The sequence below is a fragment of the Rhodamnia argentea genome, chromosome 11, assembly GCF_020921035.1.
Source record: "Rhodamnia argentea isolate NSW1041297 chromosome 11, ASM2092103v1, whole genome shotgun sequence".
Taxonomy (NCBI): Eukaryota; Viridiplantae; Streptophyta; class Magnoliopsida; order Myrtales; family Myrtaceae; genus Rhodamnia; species Rhodamnia argentea.
Genome location: NC_063160.1, coordinates 17,981,949 through 17,998,989, shown reverse-complemented (window position 1 = coordinate 17,998,989; position 17,041 = coordinate 17,981,949). Strand labels below are relative to the sequence as shown.

The 17,041-nt window shown below is 42.6% G+C and overlaps 4 protein-coding genes across 6 annotated transcripts; 2 read left to right on the top strand and 2 right to left on the bottom strand.

Moving 5' to 3' along the window:
• Nucleotides 1-67: 67 nt before the first annotated feature.
• On the bottom strand, nucleotides 68-5,023 carry LOC115747330 (probable plastid-lipid-associated protein 4, chloroplastic). 2 transcript variants are annotated; one of them, XM_030683457.2, is made up of 6 exons: nucleotides 4,650-5,023; nucleotides 4,331-4,444; nucleotides 3,279-3,374; nucleotides 1,857-1,931; nucleotides 672-739; nucleotides 68-561 (listed from the first exon to the last, which is right to left on the bottom strand). In XM_030683457.2, the coding sequence occupies exons 1-6, from the start codon at nucleotides 4,968-4,970 to the stop codon at nucleotides 489-491; spliced, it is 747 nt and encodes a 248-aa protein (XP_030539317.1). In that variant the 5' UTR covers nucleotides 4,971-5,023; the 3' UTR covers nucleotides 68-488. The 2 variants fall into 2 exon arrangements, 1 of the variants encoding a protein (XP_030539317.1); XR_007196964.1 differs by lacking the exon at nucleotides 68-561 and adding an exon at nucleotides 2,920-3,191 and having other exon boundaries at nucleotides 675-739.
• A 3,158-nt stretch (nucleotides 5,024-8,181) lies between these two features.
• LOC115747328 (elongation of fatty acids protein 3-like) lies at nucleotides 8,182-9,365 on the top strand. Its single transcript, XM_030683455.2, has one exon. It carries the CDS (start codon nucleotides 8,302-8,304, stop codon nucleotides 9,160-9,162), a length of 861 nt encoding a protein of 286 aa, XP_030539315.1. The 5' UTR covers nucleotides 8,182-8,301; the 3' UTR covers nucleotides 9,163-9,365.
• A 2,567-nt stretch (nucleotides 9,366-11,932) lies between these two features.
• Nucleotides 11,933-12,952, bottom strand: LOC115747329 (elongation of fatty acids protein 3-like). Its single transcript, XM_030683456.2, has one exon. The coding sequence runs from the start codon at nucleotides 12,803-12,805 to the stop codon at nucleotides 11,996-11,998; it is 810 nt and encodes a 269-aa protein (XP_030539316.1). The 5' UTR covers nucleotides 12,806-12,952; the 3' UTR covers nucleotides 11,933-11,995.
• A 276-nt stretch (nucleotides 12,953-13,228) lies between these two features.
• Nucleotides 13,229-15,401, top strand: LOC115747327 (E3 ubiquitin-protein ligase RZF1-like). Of its 2 annotated transcripts, XR_004016112.1 has the most exons (3): nucleotides 13,229-14,516; nucleotides 14,679-14,800; nucleotides 15,122-15,401. XR_004016112.1 is itself a non-coding variant. In XM_030683453.2 (2 exons), the coding sequence occupies exons 1-2, from the start codon at nucleotides 13,517-13,519 to the stop codon at nucleotides 14,711-14,713; spliced, it is 1,035 nt and encodes a 344-aa protein (XP_030539313.1). In that variant the 5' UTR covers nucleotides 13,229-13,516; the 3' UTR covers nucleotides 14,714-14,876. The 2 variants fall into 2 exon arrangements, 1 of the variants encoding a protein (XP_030539313.1); XM_030683453.2 differs by lacking the exon at nucleotides 15,122-15,401 and having other exon boundaries at nucleotides 14,679-14,876.
• Nucleotides 15,402-17,041: the final 1,640 nt, after the last annotated feature.

Genomic DNA, 17,041 nt, shown 5'->3' with positions numbered 1-17,041 from the left:
CAAAAAGGTAAATCAATGGTTTTGAATTTTCGGCAAAAAGTAGAATGACCACCGGTGACATTTAGGGTGCGTTTGTCTAACGACTAGAATTCAAAGATGTAGCTACTTTGAATTGCTTTCTTATCGCATTGGACATGATCTTCTCCTCCCGGGAGGACACTATAATCTCAGTACATTAATCCAGGGCAACTGCTTGGCACTGTAATTTACACATTCATCACGCGTCAAGCACCGCATAGTTATGTAACAGAAGCGATTTTACACGGTGCTAAATGTACTTCGAGAATTATTATTTTCTGCTGCCTTAATTCATCTCGATAGTCGCAAGTATCGACGTTGTCATCTCGCCATGACGAATGCACACCAAAACCGGAGGGAAGTCGCCTTCGGTATGTCTGAGCTGTACAACTTACAGAAGCCAATTGTCTTCATCGCCAGATGACCCCATTTCATTTCGTGAGATCCTGTCCTCTGCACTTGGCTTCATGTTAAACAGGGACCCTGTAAGATGGATCCACCATTTTTAATATGAAGAGATTCCCCTTGTCGCCTCTGGATATTCTGCAACAAGTGAAGGCCACACTCGCCCAGTGAATTCCGAGATAACGCGGGCATTATGGCGTATTATGTAAACCTGAACTAAATTGCCAGTGATGTGAATTTGCACTCACCGCAGTTCTTCGTCCAAATAAGTTATTTCTAGTTCGCCACGGGCTCTTCCAGGGGCCTTAATAGGAATCTGCAACGAAACCATTGCAGGCATAAGCCACATAATAATCGAACGTTGCAGTTGTTTATTTGGGGCCATAACAGCATTAAAAATCTAGCACTCCCGCATCTTCATCTTTAACAATGCTTTTCATATTTTGGACCAGAAAACTTCTTGATAAACAGTATTCATGCTGTAAAAAGAGATGAAACACTTTGGAGTAAGGATGGGGTCCTCTGGCACTGGGCAAGGTTGACATGGAAATTTAAGATGGACCAACTACAAGTATTGTCAGGCTATTCAGCATCAGAATATGGTAAAAATTGCATGAACACATTTTCGAATGGGAGCCAGTGTTTGGGGTGAGACAGAACTCTCTGCGTGTAACATGGACACTTCAGGGACAAAAGGTAAAGCAATTGATAGATAACTAACAAAAGCATTGGACAGTCCCACCAGATGCAGCTACACCAAAACCACCAAAAAAGAGCACTTTACACAGGAGACAAAATCGCCTTCAAGTAGTTTGATCAAGGCAAGTAGAAAATACAGACATTTCAATCGATAGTTATAAAAGTTGAAAACTTAAGGATCTTTCTGCCATTTATATCCTTATATTTTACTGAAGCAACTTAACACGGAAAACAAATAGCAATAAATAGTAATCAAGACAATTCTTTTCTCCATGTTTCATTATTTTCCCCTCTGGGTCTCTTTATTAACCTGAAGGGAACGTGTCGTATGATGCAGGGTCCCATCACAGAAATGTAAGAATGGGAAACCTATTTCTCTAATTTGGTTATCAGATCCTTCAATATCTGTCTGAAGACGCATGCGAGCAGCACTATTGAGAAACAACCATTGATCCAAGGAGCTACAGGAATTCACAAATATTGAAGAGAGCCTCGGGACCAAATCTTTGAATGACCTGTGCTTGATGTCAACGTCTCATTTCATAAGGAGGACAGACATGACTAATGTGAATTCAAACACTGGATATTCGACCCAAAAAAAAGTCAAACACTGGATAAAAGAACCGACGGGTGGGCTATCTATCAGATATGAGCAATGATCAGATTAATGTTGTGCAGATGAATTTAATAAATTCTAGGAACTAGAACCGCAAATTCTGATTTCACAAACTTACCAAACCAGCAATCTTGAAAAAGTCAAATTTGACAGCAACTTTTCTTGAATTCAGAGGAGTTAGGTCTGCTGTAACCTGCAGATAGACATTTCCCGCAATCTCAGTCCAGAACTTTCTAATCCTTTTCTGCTCAGGATGCATCAAACAATGCAAAACAAAGGATATGAATGAACCAACTACTTTATCGATAGTTTGTATATAAACAGGTAGCATGCTTCAGCTTTAGGAATAATGCAAGAAGTCTAAAAGGGTGAAAACAGAGCCAAATACACTGATCCAAGAAATTTCATACTCTGAAACAACATAGTGGCACTAACAGCAGAACTGAAAAGATTTCTTATTGTCGTCTCAACTTGACTATGTCTCATTGCATTATTAAAGTGGTCTGCCGCTCAGATAGCCTTCAGTTCTATGTACAACCTTTCTCCTGTGTCAGTTCTATCTGTTCGTCTGACAAATACTAATGCCATTGTTAATAGATTTCAGTTGAAGAATGAATCATTTAGGCCATAACAGAGTTAGATGCCCGATTCTAGCTTGGCAGTGAGAAGGGTCATAGCTATCTTGAACCTCATTTCTAGGCCAACCTAGTTACTTTGAGCCAGGATGAAACCCAGTGTCAGTTCTCAAATACAGGAGTATTTGCGCACACATAAAGCAGTTTGTTTATTCAGGCAATTAAAAATCATCTGACCTCCGAAATAGCAAAAACACCAGCAAGAACAAGAAGAAACAATATCTTGAGGTCTCTCTAGTGTACAATATTGGCTGCATTTAAAGGCCATGTTCATTTCCTTCTTTTTCCCGTTTAACTATGTTCCAAGTACTCAAGATTCCCTCTCTGCCCCCTCCTTCGCATGGGATATGTAGCTGCCTAGTGAAGAGCTTGTTTGCCACCAGTAGCCCAGTGGAGCAACCTGCTGTGGATGTTCTCCTTCCTGCTTCTCTCCTAATATCGATAGTTTGTATATAAACAGGAAGCATACTTCAACTTTAGGAATAATGCAAGAAGACTAAAAGGGTTATAACAGTGCCAAATACACTGATCCAAGAAATGCCATACCCCGAAACAACATAGTGGCTCTAACAGCAGAACTCAAAAGATTTCTTGTTGTCGTCTCGACTTGACTATGTCTCGTTGCATTATTAAAGTGGCCTGCCGCTCAGATAGCCTTCAGTTCTATGTACAACCTTTCTCCTGTGTCAGTTCTATCTCTTCATCTAACAAATACTAATGCCATTGTAATTCCTTAAGATGGAATGACAAGACATGGTATTGGACACTGTTCCAGGGCTGACATAGATATAGATAAAGAACACAAAAATGAGAAGATTCTGCAATTCAAGCATTTTTCAGCGCTCTAGAGTGATTAAGGAAACAAGAAATTGAAAGTTCACCAGCCATGTATTTAGTTTCCTGACCTGATTGAAAAATGGCCATGTTTCCATGTTCTGTGCCCTCAGTGTATCGACGTTGATTCCTTGGTAGTTTGTGATTGATCTCAGGAATTTGGGTCTCTGTCACATAGGTACTTAAAAACATTTTCAACCAAATATAGAAAGGCAATAAGTGTGTCTTTACTAATACAAAAAGAAAAATATAAAAGAGGCAGTACTGAATCAAGCAATGTTTCCATATGGGGCAACAAAAATGGATACTTAGGGAAGGACAAATAGCGATCTAGCAAGATAAACACAAGAAAATTCGAAGTTTGTAATTATATGAATAATTTATACCATAAAATCTCATTAGATAGGAAAACGGATATGTCCTATGCTGACAGGGCCAAAAAGACATAGCCAACAGCAATATCAAAACTGCCTCAGCCTAGAGAAATGGTGAAGTTGGAATATTTTTTTTTTTCACCTCTTAATAAAAAGACCTGATCTCTAAGATCTTCTCATGCATATCTTTCTAAGAAAGCATAGCCAAGTAAGCTTTGTTTATTTCCCTGTAGTATGTCAAAAGATATCAAAGAAAGAGAGTACCAAGCTAAAGAAGAGGAGCAGTGACGGTTACAAACTGAGAGATACCTCAAACATACCATCGACATTACTATCGCCATTCTTTTTCCTTTTCAAACCTTTACGTCAATGAACGATATACTTCCGGTTCGACCTAAAATGTGCTCCAGACATGTTAGACCAAGGAAAGATACTACTCGGGTTCAACTTAAAATTATAGCAAGGATATGAATGATGAACAAAATGTTCACCATGAAAGATAGTCCCGGAGAAGTATAAGAACAATAGCACATATCTTTCCCCTGACAATACGCAATGGATTCAGGTTATCTGACCCCCTTTAGATGAAACTTTTCCTCAAGCTTAGTTTACAAACTTAGTCCACATACTTCTGACTTAAACTCAGGCAAACATTACAATCACATCTTGCATTTGGAACAAATTCCCGAAACAGAGTTAATAACAATGGTGATGACAAATTCTCATGAATATTCAACAAATATAGTTACCTGAGTTTGTAGAATTGATTTTGAAGTGGTATATATGAGCTCCCACTTGCCATTAAGTAAAGTAGATTTCAGAGGTTCCTTGGTTGGATTAACGGCTTCGAGCTTCCGAGCAATCTGATCAGTAATAGAAAGTTAAAAACATAATATTGAATGCTAAAGGCACAAAATCAACGCGACACCATGAATACCTTCTGGTTCAGAAGTTAGGGTATACAACGAATCTATGTTGCAATTACAATTGTAAACATAGAACAACCAGAATTTAGCAACCCATAAAAGAAAGCAGATGAACGCCAAGAGGGGTAAAATAAAACCCAACCTGATCGACTCTTTGCTGATCCTCAGGGGTGGCCTCAGCGCCACGATCGAGGGGAGCAATCGCTTCAAGCAGCTCCTCCTTGAGGGTCGCGACGTCTTTGCGTTTGCTCAAGAAGGCAGGAAAGAAGGACACCTGGGCTCTCCATTTCTCAGGAGACAAGGAGTTGGGGGATGAGAGGTTGTCATGGTTGTTCTGCAAAAAGCGAGCGATGGACTTGGTGGGGAAGTGGGAGTGAACGAGTGCAGGGGCTGCGGAGGTTGAAGAGGAGGTTTTGCAGCTGAGGCTAGGAGGAGGAGGCTGATAAGATAAGGCCATCGACATGGTTACAGTGGCGTGGTGGGGGTTCTTGAGTGAGCGGAGGAGAGGGACCAGTATAAAAAGGTGGGAAAATTCCAAAAAAAACCTCATCTGCCGTATTTTGTCAAATAAAGACATAAAATAAACTTTATCTCAAATAAAAATCTGAAATGTTATTATTATATAAAAAAAGGGCTTGAAGTGACTATAGTTATTTCAAATAAGGGCCTCGCCTCGCCGGTCGGCCAAATTTTCCATTCGATAAAAGGTATTTTTGTAAAAGTATAAATTAATCTATTTTTTATTAAATTAGATTAAAATAAAAAGTTAAAAAAGAAGAAGGAAAAAACAGAAGTGGAAGGAATGACCTCTCGCGTATGGTCACTGCCCCAGCGATTATGGCCGTCGGGGCCGCCTGCGCCTTGATAAGGGCCGGTGCCCTTGTCGACTAGAGGCCAGGCCCAAGCGATCCTGACCGATGGCCGCGGCCCTCAGCCAAACCGGGGCGAGGCTGTCGACCCTCACCTCTGGTCGGCGGGGTCCCACCCTTCATTCCCCTTTTATTGGGGGGGTTATTGGGGGGAAGGGGGGGGAATGGGGAAAGTATTATGGAGGGTGGGAATGGGGTATGTCGGCGGGGTCCCACCCTTCATTCCCCTCTTTATAAGAGGGGAATGAGGAAAGTATTATGGAGGATGGGAATGGGGTATGTCACCTGTCTTTATGGCAGGGAATTCAGAGGCGAATTCGTGAACACCCAACTGCATATTCTCCATCTCGTAACTTGGTCCATTACTGGCCCACAAGAGAAACTTGGCCCATTAAATTTTCAGTCATAGCCATGTCTAAATTAAAAAAAAAAAAACAGTCATAGAATTAGAGAGAGATACGACGACTCTTCCCGAGTCTCTTAACCTCGATGTAGGGTACCAGCACATTTATTCCGAGAAATAAAACCGTACAGGTCGACGGATGAAGGCTGCTTTCAGGAAAGCATCAAACAACTGGAGAAAGAAATCTAGAGTTGCTCCCCAGGTAAATAATGAAGCACTAAACATTGAAAATGTTACGTCCTCGCCTGTCCTGGAGAGAGCCCTTGTTCAGGAATGCTGGTATCCTCCACTGGAGACTGCAAGAGAGAAATGGGCCTGAGAGAGAGTACTCATGACTCCTTCTCCCTCAGAGACTTACGATAGCTCCTATTTGTAGGCGAAGGCGAGGGCGAGAGCGAGAGCGGTCCAGGAATTGCCCATACTAATGTGCAGGTTCCTGGACTTACCCAAGTCGAACCGATTATCAGATTGGATGTCTGTGGTGGCTCTCATCAAATGCTTAGATGTCACCCGGAGTAGCTGTTTGGCATATATGTAGGAGGCATTCCTCCTTTTCTACCTATTCAAGGCATCAAACATGCGTATCTTTACCCAAGAAAACAGTATCACATCAAACCCTATTGGAGCATCACAGGATAGGGATATATGTTCATGGGATCATTTGATACTGCTTTCGTAGTACGTGGAAGTGTATTTAACAAGCAATATTTGGATAGGTGTACTGATCGTGTCGAAGGAAGCATCAGCCAGTCGAACGAGAGGATTTGTCGTGATGATAAGTTCAGACAGATATAGTAGTCTTCATGCACGAGCGTCATCACATTCATGCAACTTCCCTTCAAGCTTATACCAGAGAGACAGTACACGCACGTACGTACAGAATAGGAGGAAACGATGCATCATTGATCCCTGCAGGATCATAAACTCGTAGCCGAGACGGGAGGTGGTTCCGGCAACAAGCCAAGATAGCAACATTAAGGTGGCTGTCTGCATTAACTCCCCACAACTGTCTCATATTATTATCGAACTGTCCCTTCTCTTGGCCACCCTCGCCTCTACAGTCTATAACGATCTCAGTCTCTCTCTCTACTGCAGCTTCCACTTCGTGAGTCCACGTCGCTTGCCAGTAATCGGAAATAAATGCGGAGCAACAGAAGTCGAATCAAAAGAGCCAACCTCCTCTCCAGCTCCCAACCGTGTTCTCTACAGCTTCCCGCTTCAATAATTCTCGGACGGGAAGGTTGCCGAATTAAAACATTACAATGGCCGCGAAACGTCCTTTGCGTTTTCGCTTTTCTAGTCCTAGTACTGATTGCTGATTGCATCAAGCCCTGGACAAACCACGAGTTGATTGGCTTAGTGATAAAAAGAAGTCACCTATCTTTCTTGAGAACGTCAATTTGATTCACGTCGTAAGCGAAATTTCAAATGGTTCGTTTTGCGTTGTCTCGCTCTAGCATATCTCATGACTAGAAACTATGTTGGAAGCGTGCAACAGACCCGAAGAGATCACCACGAGAAAGCAAGTCCGAGACACTCAATATATTTAGTTTGACCCATATTTCCTAAAACATTTAAGTCAATAAGATATGTCCCAACTTATGGTATATTAACCGCTTCATACAGCACTAATTTTCCGATATGTAACTTCTCTAATACAATACACAAACAAGCTTGTGGTTGCTAGCATCTTGGTGGCACTGCAATTTGTGGGGTAGCCAACTTTAGACATTCCGATCACATAATGAGGAGTATTTATGACTTAAACCGAGCCTTCCATACGGAGTATAGGACCTTTATGGTAACATTGAGAGAAGGCGACTACCGCTTGTCACTCCTTACCATCCGTGCTTACTCGATAAAAAAAAAAAAAAACCAAATTGAATGTGAATGGTGCCCATACTAGTAACCCACTAATCAAAGATACGGTAGTAGTGAGTTTGGCCTTTGTACATAGTCCATGTTCTCTTTCATTTCTAATTTTTATGAGTTAAAATCATGGACATTATCCATTTCTAGACTTATCCGAAAATAAACATGGGCAATGTTGCCAATGAGGCGTTAGGTGAGTTGATGAGATCCCTGGGCCTTAGATAGTTAAACCGATGAGGTCCCAGGTTTGAATCTCCCCGACCGCGTCTTGGGGGACTTAACCGGTGACATTGGCGCTCATACCCCACCACCTCGAGGAATAGTCCATTGGCGCTCATACCCCCACCACCCCGAGGAATAGTCTATTGCACGTGGAAAACCTCGGTTACCAAAAAAAAAAAAAAAAACATGGGCAATGTCCACACTTTTGACCTATCAAAACATTTGTAGTGCATGTGTGTCCATACATGGCAACTGACCATAGAAACCAGGAGGAGGCAACGTGTCCTGGGAACGATTATTCTGTACGGTCGTATTGTATAATTTTCTCGTTACGACAACTTCCTCACGCTCTCGCACATCATAAAACCCACCTAAATGCCTGAAAACCAACACTCCCCTCCCACTTCTTGACGTCCCAAGATCCCCGGATGTCATTCGCTCCGCACACAACCTCCGCCGCCGGCTACGGCGGCGCCAGGAGCCTTGCGCCTACCATGAGCTCCATTTTTACCACCACCCAATACTGGTTCGTGAACCACCCCTACATCATCAACTTCTCCTGGAAACAGGACCGCACCTTTGGCTCCTCCCATCTCTTTCTGGCCCTCACCGTCCTCTCCTACCTCGCCGTCACTTCGCTCCTCTACTACGCCCAGCTCTCAGTCAAGCCGCAGCTCCTCAGAGCCGTCACAGCCGTCCACAACCTCGTCCTCTTCACCCTGTCCCTCGCCATGACCGTCGGATGCGTCCTCTCCAGCATCTCCCACGCCCCTAGCCTCCACTGGATCATCTGCTTCCCCAAGAACACGCCTCCCTCCGGCCCCGTCTTCTTCTGGGCCTACGTCTTCTATTTATCCAAGATCCTCGAGTTCGTGGACACCTTCTTGATCATACTCAGCGGGTCCATCAGGCGGCTCTCGTTCCTCCACGTTTACCACCACGCGACGGTGGTGATCATGTGCTACGTGTGGTTGAACACCTCGCAGTCTTTCTTTCCAGTGGCTCTGACCATCAACACGTCGGTGCACGTGTTGATGTACAGCTACTATTTCCTGTGCTCGGTGGGGGTGCGTCCAAAGTGGAAGAAGTTGGTGACCCACTGTCAGATTGGGCAGTTCTGGTTCAGTTTCTTGGCTTTCGGTTTGGTGTTGTATTGCCATTTCACTGGGCTAGGCTGCTCTGGGATCTTGGGTTGTGGCTTCAACATGTTGTTCTGCGCTTCCCTTTTGGTTCTCTTCATTGACTTCTACTCCAGGAACTACGTCAAATTGAAGCCAAAAGGTGCTTAATCAGGACAGAAGAACGTGGGGGAATACATGCAGAATTTGATTAAGGACTTTTCAATTCTTTGCTTTCGTGTGTTTTTCGCTCTCTTTATTGGGCTTCTCACTCTTGGTTCTGAACATTTCCTAGAGTCGGATGGCCAGCAAATGCAACCAAAGCAATATAATTTCCTGTTCTAGTGATTTGCACAAGTGGTTTGAATTTCTCCCATATGGTTTGGCAGATATTATAATTTTCTTGGAAAGTTCTCTTTAGTTCCGTGATGAATCATGAGAAAATGTTCTAGTCACTAATCAACGGTAGAAGCATCGAATTTGAGGAGTTGAACACTGAAAGAGCTATACGTAATGCCGATACCGACGCGTGCTTGATCCAAACAATAATCAACAACGACTCCAAATCGAAGTATTCACAATCAGACTTGGGACACTAGGGACCCGCATAGCAACCATTCCGATCTAACAAAGTGATTCCGATTAAAATGAATTTTTTCTGATTTTGTTCCCTAGAGAAGTTTTAGAGAATCAGAATGCGTTTGGTAACCGGCCAAAATTTCTGTTCCCGGAATATAAACGCGTTTGATAACCGCACAAAATTTATGTTCTCGGAAATAATTGATCTTCCCAATTTTTGTCATTTAAGTGAAATAATTACGTAGTTACTTTGTGAAATTTCATCCTACATTTCGAATTAATCAAAAATTAATTCATATTGATTCTCTTATATAACATAGTGCATATTGAAATGTAAAAATAAATATCAAGAATCATCACGAGTCATTTTCACCAATTATTGGGGTATTTCATCGAACTCTTTTGAGCGAGCGGACAACCAACACGAGCGACACATTTGTTTCTACAAAGAAAATGCACTGCACCGCACCGCCCTGCATTATGTGTATTTTTGGTTCTAGGAAATCAAATCTCAATATTAATTCATCTAAAACTTGAGAACAAGAGCTTGCTAAGTGTTCACGATGTTATTTTTGTCTTTTTCCAAATTTTTTTAAAACTATACGAAGCCTAAAGTACATAAACCTAGGCAAGTCACAACCAATGGAATCAAATGTGCAATCAAGGAATCATGGAATTGATAAATCACATCATAAAATCCTAATGAAGCCCCAAGGGCTTAGAGAAATGTGGTTTGAGTTTAATTATAATGGTGTTTATTATTTTTCTAAAAAAGAACAAAATCTATGAAATATAGGAAATCTATGCCCAAATTTTTGAAAATGAGGTCAAACTAGCCTAATCTAAGCTTTTTCTATTTTTAGTGATTTTCTGAAAATTTTCTTATTTTTTAGAATTTTTCCATTTTTTTTTTTTTGAATTTTTTTGAATTTTTTATTTTTTATGTAAGCTTTTATTATAATATATATTTTATTTGAAAACGAGACCTCGTTATGTTTTAGGTCGAGGAAAAATTGAGAGAACTGAAAAAAAAAAGTGAGAGATATGGAACTTCATTCTATTTTGTAATTCTTAAAAGTGATTCTTTTTCCAAAACTATATATATTTTTTTTGTTATTCTTGTTTTTGCTGCAAAATATCAGAATCATTTACATTACCAAACATGATTCTCATATTTTTTTTTTCCGGAGAACAAAATTAGAGAACCATAATGATTATCATGCAATCTCTAGTTGTCCAATCCAGTCCGTTTCTTGGTAAGAAACGGGGACAGGTTTTAAATCGTGGGGGATATAGATAGGGAGCGCAGAATAATTGTCCGTACACTTGTGAACCAAAGTGGTCCAATAGAATGCAGGGGTTAGGACAGCACTGAATGCGCGAGTCCTACGTTGTCTCCTCCATATCACGACATTGGTATGAACGTCCGAGAGCCGAGAGGTACGCGCGAGGGGACCTTTCCTACGTAGCGTGAATTGAATACTACTTGATCGAAATCTCTTCGTTTTGCATTTGCTAATCTTCTGCTCTAGTTCTACTTCCTTTTTCCCCTTCTTCCCCTTCTGGAACTCCAACTCAGTTATTTGCTTTTCTTTCCTCTTCTGTGATTGCTGGAAGCATCTGAATCTTGGTAGTGTGGGCATCACCTCGGAAGAGAAGACTATGTATGAGATGATCGATCATTTGTACTTGGTCGGATTCATATGCGCTAATTAGCGAGAATGTAGCCCGTGTTTTGACCAAAGAGGACAGCAATGTGCAGTACTACTATGTCCCGTCTATGTTGTATCTGTTTATTATATTTAGGACATTTCCTCCGCTCAAACTCAAACGAGTAATTTCGATCTATTCGGGCTGTTTTAGGAAGCGGTGATACGAGACTCGTTTCGTTTCTTGGTAATTCTCAAATCCATGCTAATGATGCAAAAGGGCGAAATTGGAAGTGCCAAATTAGGAAAAAAAAAAATACAACGTCGGGTCGTTTCCATGCTCGGAATTAGTTTCGGGCAGGAAGCAAGCCCATTTATTATTATTATTATTATTTAATTTTGCTCTGAAGAAAGCCCATTTCATCCATGTTCATACTGGACATGCAACCTTCTATCTTTTGGACAGATGACGGGGAGGTACGATTACGATACGTCCTCCGAAGAAGACAAGCCGAAAGTGATCAAAGCGCAGCGATGGATCGATTCTTTATCGTGTCTAACTTCGGTCGCATTTGGGATTTTCTATAACGGGAGAACCAATCATTTTCCCCGGAAGGATTCCACAAGACCGGCCAGCCAATCGGCCCAATCCAGTTCCGAAATCTCAGCAAGGCTTACAGGGGGTAGAAATGAGAAAAGACCAAAGAAAATAGCAAATCCATTCCTCAAAACTGAAGCGGAAACTTGTGGACACTGTGAATCCACGTCACGGCAATTCACATCCGCTTCCTCTTCCCGGCGCCGGCGTAGTTCTTGACGTGGAAATCCACGAAGAGAGCCAAGAGGGAGGCGTTGAACCCCGCATTGAAGCACCATCCCCAAATCCCGGAGCAACCCGGATCCGATCCCCCGAAATGGTACCACAGCATCACGACGGACACCACGAAGCTGAACACGAACTGCACGATCTGGCCATTCGTGACCAGCCTCTTCCACTTGGGACGCGCCCCCACCGCGCACAGCAGATAGTAGCTGTACATCACCACGTGCACCGACGCGTTCGTCACCAGGGCCACCGGGAACAGCGACTGCGCCGTCTGCAGCCACAGGTAGCACATCACCACCACCGTCGAGTGGTGGTAGACGTGGAGGAACGTCAGCCGCTGATACGACCCTGACAGTATTATCAGCAACGTGTCCACGAACTCGAGCATCTTGGAGAGGTAGAACACGTAGGCCCAGAAGAATGTGGGCCCCGCCGGCTGGGTATTGGCCGGGAAGCAGAAGATCCAGCGGGTGTCGGGCATTTGGGAGGCGGCGGAGAGAGCGCATCCGGCGGCCATGGCGAGGGAGAGGACGGTGAGGGCGAGGTTGTGGAGGGCCGCGATTGGCCTGAGGAGGTGGGGCCCGAGGGCGGGCGGCGGGAGGAGGCGCGAGAGGACTAGGGTGAGGGAGAGGTAGGAGAGGACGGCGAGGGTGAGGAAGAGAGGGGAGGAGGCCAAGGTCTGGCCTTGCTCCCACCGGAAGTTGTGGATTGCTGGGTGGTGGACCAGCCAGTAATCGACGGTCGACAGGATTGGGCTCATTCTTCTCGCCGTCGCAGGCCGATGGAAGTGGCGGCGAGCGAGCGAGCGAGAGAGCGAGAGAGGATAGGGTTGTTGACACGTGTGGAGGCAGAGGCATAGTTGTGACTGTCGTCTGCGCTTTCAAGGAAGGGGGGAGCTTGTCGTTTTGGGCCCAGGACTCGAGAATTCATTCGCGAATCATCTATTGGTCCGAAGCGTTGGGCGGGCCGAGAACATCGGCCTTTGGATGCAGAATTTTAGTGGTCTGTGGACAAAACCATTCCTCGTAAAGTGAGGAACCGTTTAGTCCCATGTTGATAAGTCTTTAAACTTACATTAAAAACTGATAAAGTATCCAATCAGTCAATTGATCTTTCTACAAGTCTGTCTCTTGGGCCTATTGCATATTTCTTTGAGTGATTCTAAGCTATAAACCTTCTTGCTTAACAAGTTTGCCCGTTCGATTGCTCGTCAAAAGCAAAGTCTAGAAGTGCACAGGAAGAAAGCCCGCGAGGATTTGCATTAGCTTCAGTTTATCCTCTTTGATGAGACGATGACGAAGGAAGACAAAGTGGCTATCCAAAGAAACATCGCACGGGGAGAAGGAATCGCCTCCCCTGAATCCTAAGCCATTCCTTTCTGCTGTTGAATTGAATGTGGATTCACCCACAAGAACCTAACTAAAATCGACAAGCAAGGAATCCAAACCCATTTCCCGCACGCCCAATATAAATGCCCCTCTCTTCTGTTCATCATCTCACCCCTTTTTCTTCATCAGCCAAAAGAATAAGAATCCCCGAAACTCTCCTCCTCGCCCCCGCTACCATGTCATCTGCCCGTCGTCCTCCTGTAGTCGTCAATGGAATCAGGAGAATGAGGACTTTCCATTACTATTGGTGTCGTGTATGCCAGCGGGCCGTTCGGCTCGCGTGTAATGATCCATACGACACATCTTGTCCCTTCTGTTTCAACGAACTGCATTGCGAGCTCGATGTGTCGAGGCCAAGATTAGTGGCTGATCTTGGAGGCCGCGTGCCCAATCGGGCTGTTCAATTACTCGATAGCATGGCTCGGCTGCTCGACCAACCCCCGACGATGAGGCAGGGTTTTGATTTTGGCAGGACGGTCATATGGGAAACAGAAAGCGGAGATGGCCCATTTTCAAGTTCGCGAGATACACTGCAGTTCTTCGAACGACCTCGCCGGCCGGGGCTTGTCCATCCACGAGAGAACCCGGCACCTAGAGCGAATCTTAGGAGCAATGACAGCGGCGATGAGAATTCCTTGAATGAGCTTATCGAAGAGTTGACACAGAATGACCGCCCGGGACCCCCTCCTGCACCTGCTTCATCTATCGAATCCTTACCCACGGTTGAAGTAACCGAAAAACATCTGAGCAGCGACATGCACTGCCCCGTATGCAAGGAAGAGTTTGAGATCGGAGGCGGCGAAGTAAGGGAGATGCCGTGCAAGCACTTTTATCATTCGGATTGCATCGTCCCGTGGCTGCACATCCACAACACATGTCCCGTCTGCCGCTACCAACTCCACGAATCTTCTGGCGACAAATTTCCCGACGATGGCGACGAACTGTCTGATGTCGAGCAAAGTACAAGCTGGATGAACTCGTGGTGGAGTGACTTGTTTTCTTCGTGGCCGTTCCAAGCATTCTCACGATGGATCCATGAAGCCCTCGATGTTCCTGAACAGGGGGCAGGCACTTTGGACGGGGGTACGCATGTTTCATAATGAACAGTTCAGTTCACAAATTTGTTTAGGATGATGTCGGTGTCGGTTGAGATACAGGAAACAACATTTTATTTTTCCTTATTGTAGAGATAGATTTTCGTCCTGAGAGATATATTTCATAGAAGATCTTGATGTCATTGTACAGGTAGATCCTGGTGGCACTCCTGGTTCGTCATATAACTTCGTTGCATTAAGGCAAGGACATGGCTACTCCGTCGATGGTTCATGTCCTACAAACTCACATAGCTCAGTTCATCTCATTGAATGGTAAGTACGTGTATATATATACTAACTTCAAGATAGGAATTCGATCCAAGATATAGAGAAAAGAAGGGCAAATGAAAAGAGCAAAAAAAAAAAAAAAAACAACAACATCAAAGCGGTTTTGACGAGATCTTGCGGACAGGTTTCCAAGCAAACAGGTAAGCCAAATTTCACGTTTGTTACATTGCAGATGCCTAACTTTTTCTTGCAGATGAGATTGTACTCGAGTTCCAGATGTTATTGTCGTAAATCCTCGTCCATATTACTTTATGTTGATGAATTTAGAAGGATCTAAATAGCAAGTTAATGCTGTTGGGTGGATAGCATGGTGCATCAGGCAGAGCAGAGCAGCAATTGGATCTCCATGGCGTGAAGGGTCGATAACTTCAACCTTATCAGAAACTTGAGCTTCATACAGATTTTCAACCCCAGAAGGAGATAGAGAGGGAACTATCACCAGCTGAAACTTACCCATCAGGAAAGAAATGTGGAATAATTTGTGTTGTTATGGCAATTAGTTTTCTTTTGGAGATCAGTGAGCATATGAATCTACAATTCATGGATCATAACCATATTGACTGATTATTAAAAAGCTTTCCAAATTTGTAAGGTTATCTTTTAAATTCGGTGTTCGCGCTGTAAATGACCAAAACACCCTTATTGGATGTTGTCACTAGACAAACCTATGTCCCTCGATAGTGGCGTAACATATTTCCTGTATTAATGCGATGCGCTCTCACACTTCAAATTGTTACTGGAAATATAATTGTTAGAGTTTGCTTTAGGACACTAACAATATCATAACTTCCATAAGACAATTATTTTAGTGCCATAACTTTTCAACATGAGTAATAACATAACTTTTCAACATGAGTAATAACTTATAGAAATAGATCACATCAGCAAATTTGTTGCCGAAAACTCATATTCTACATTAATGCCACGTGCCATTTTCAAGCAAGAAAAATTGTCGATGTGATATCTGTTTTTAAAAGCTGAGATATATAAATGATTGTTTAAAAACTTATGACACTTGAATGCCACACGAGAGTTCTTGTAGCTTTGTCCAATATATGCTGTATTCGTAACTAAGCTCCATTTATTTCGCGAACAATAACTTTGAAAACATTTTTAGAATTTTCCGGCATTTATTTTGCGGAAAATAAGTTAGTCAATGAAAATATTTTTCACCCATAGAAAAAACTCTTTTAAAATTGGGGAAAATATTTTCTTCTTTTTGAGAAGAGGAAAGCAATTTCCCTCATGTTTGCTCCCTCGACTTCTTTACAATTTACATTCATTTTATTTTTTATTATTTTAAAAAACAATACATAAATTTTTAAAATTTTAAAATTTTTTTATCCTTGTTTTTCCTATTTCTTCTTTAAATTCTTCATCGGTTGGTCGTCGGCCAGGTAACGTTTTGGCGATCGGGCACCAACCTCACTTGATCCGGCAAAGGCCAAGCTCGGCCTCGGCGTCACTCGATGCTCACCCACCATGGCCGGTGACCGGCCTATAAAAAAAATAAAGAAGAAAGAAGAAAAAAATGAAGAGAAAAACATAAAAATGTTAGATCAATGAAAGAAATCAATAAATAAAAATTAATTTTTTTAATAGGAAAATTGTCCTCTTTGGCATGCCATGTAGGATGGCTGAGTCCACATCAATAATCACCGACTAAAAGATGACGCAGAAAATCAAATTAGAATTTCCTTACCAAACGATAGAAAATAATTTCCAATTCATTTTCATGTTTCAATCAAACACTGAAAAATATACTCATTTTCCTGAAAATTAACTTCTTGGAAAATATTTTCCAAAAATAATTTATTTTTTGCGGAACAAATAAAGCCTTAATTTGAGAGAACTTTCCTCCGACTCGGATCAAGGATAGACAACATATCACTTACTTGTGAATCCATGTATATTGGTATGCCCCATTCTCCACCTTGTGGAGTTTCTAATATAGTTCGCTTATTTCTCAGTTTAGTGATGCCGCCCTAGCCTAATCTGACCATGGCGGGCTCACCAGCACTCACTCTCTCCCAAGCCACGTAAAAAATGTCCATCGCGCTACGTAAGACAATCGATGTCCACATAAGCAATTTTCGATTTAAATTAGCTGAATGGACTCAATCGGTACCAATGTGAAAAGTTTTTGGACTAAATTGATTTAATCGAAAGATTTATAATTGATTGGTATAAATGAAATACGTTTATGATTTTTTGGTGCCCCATCCT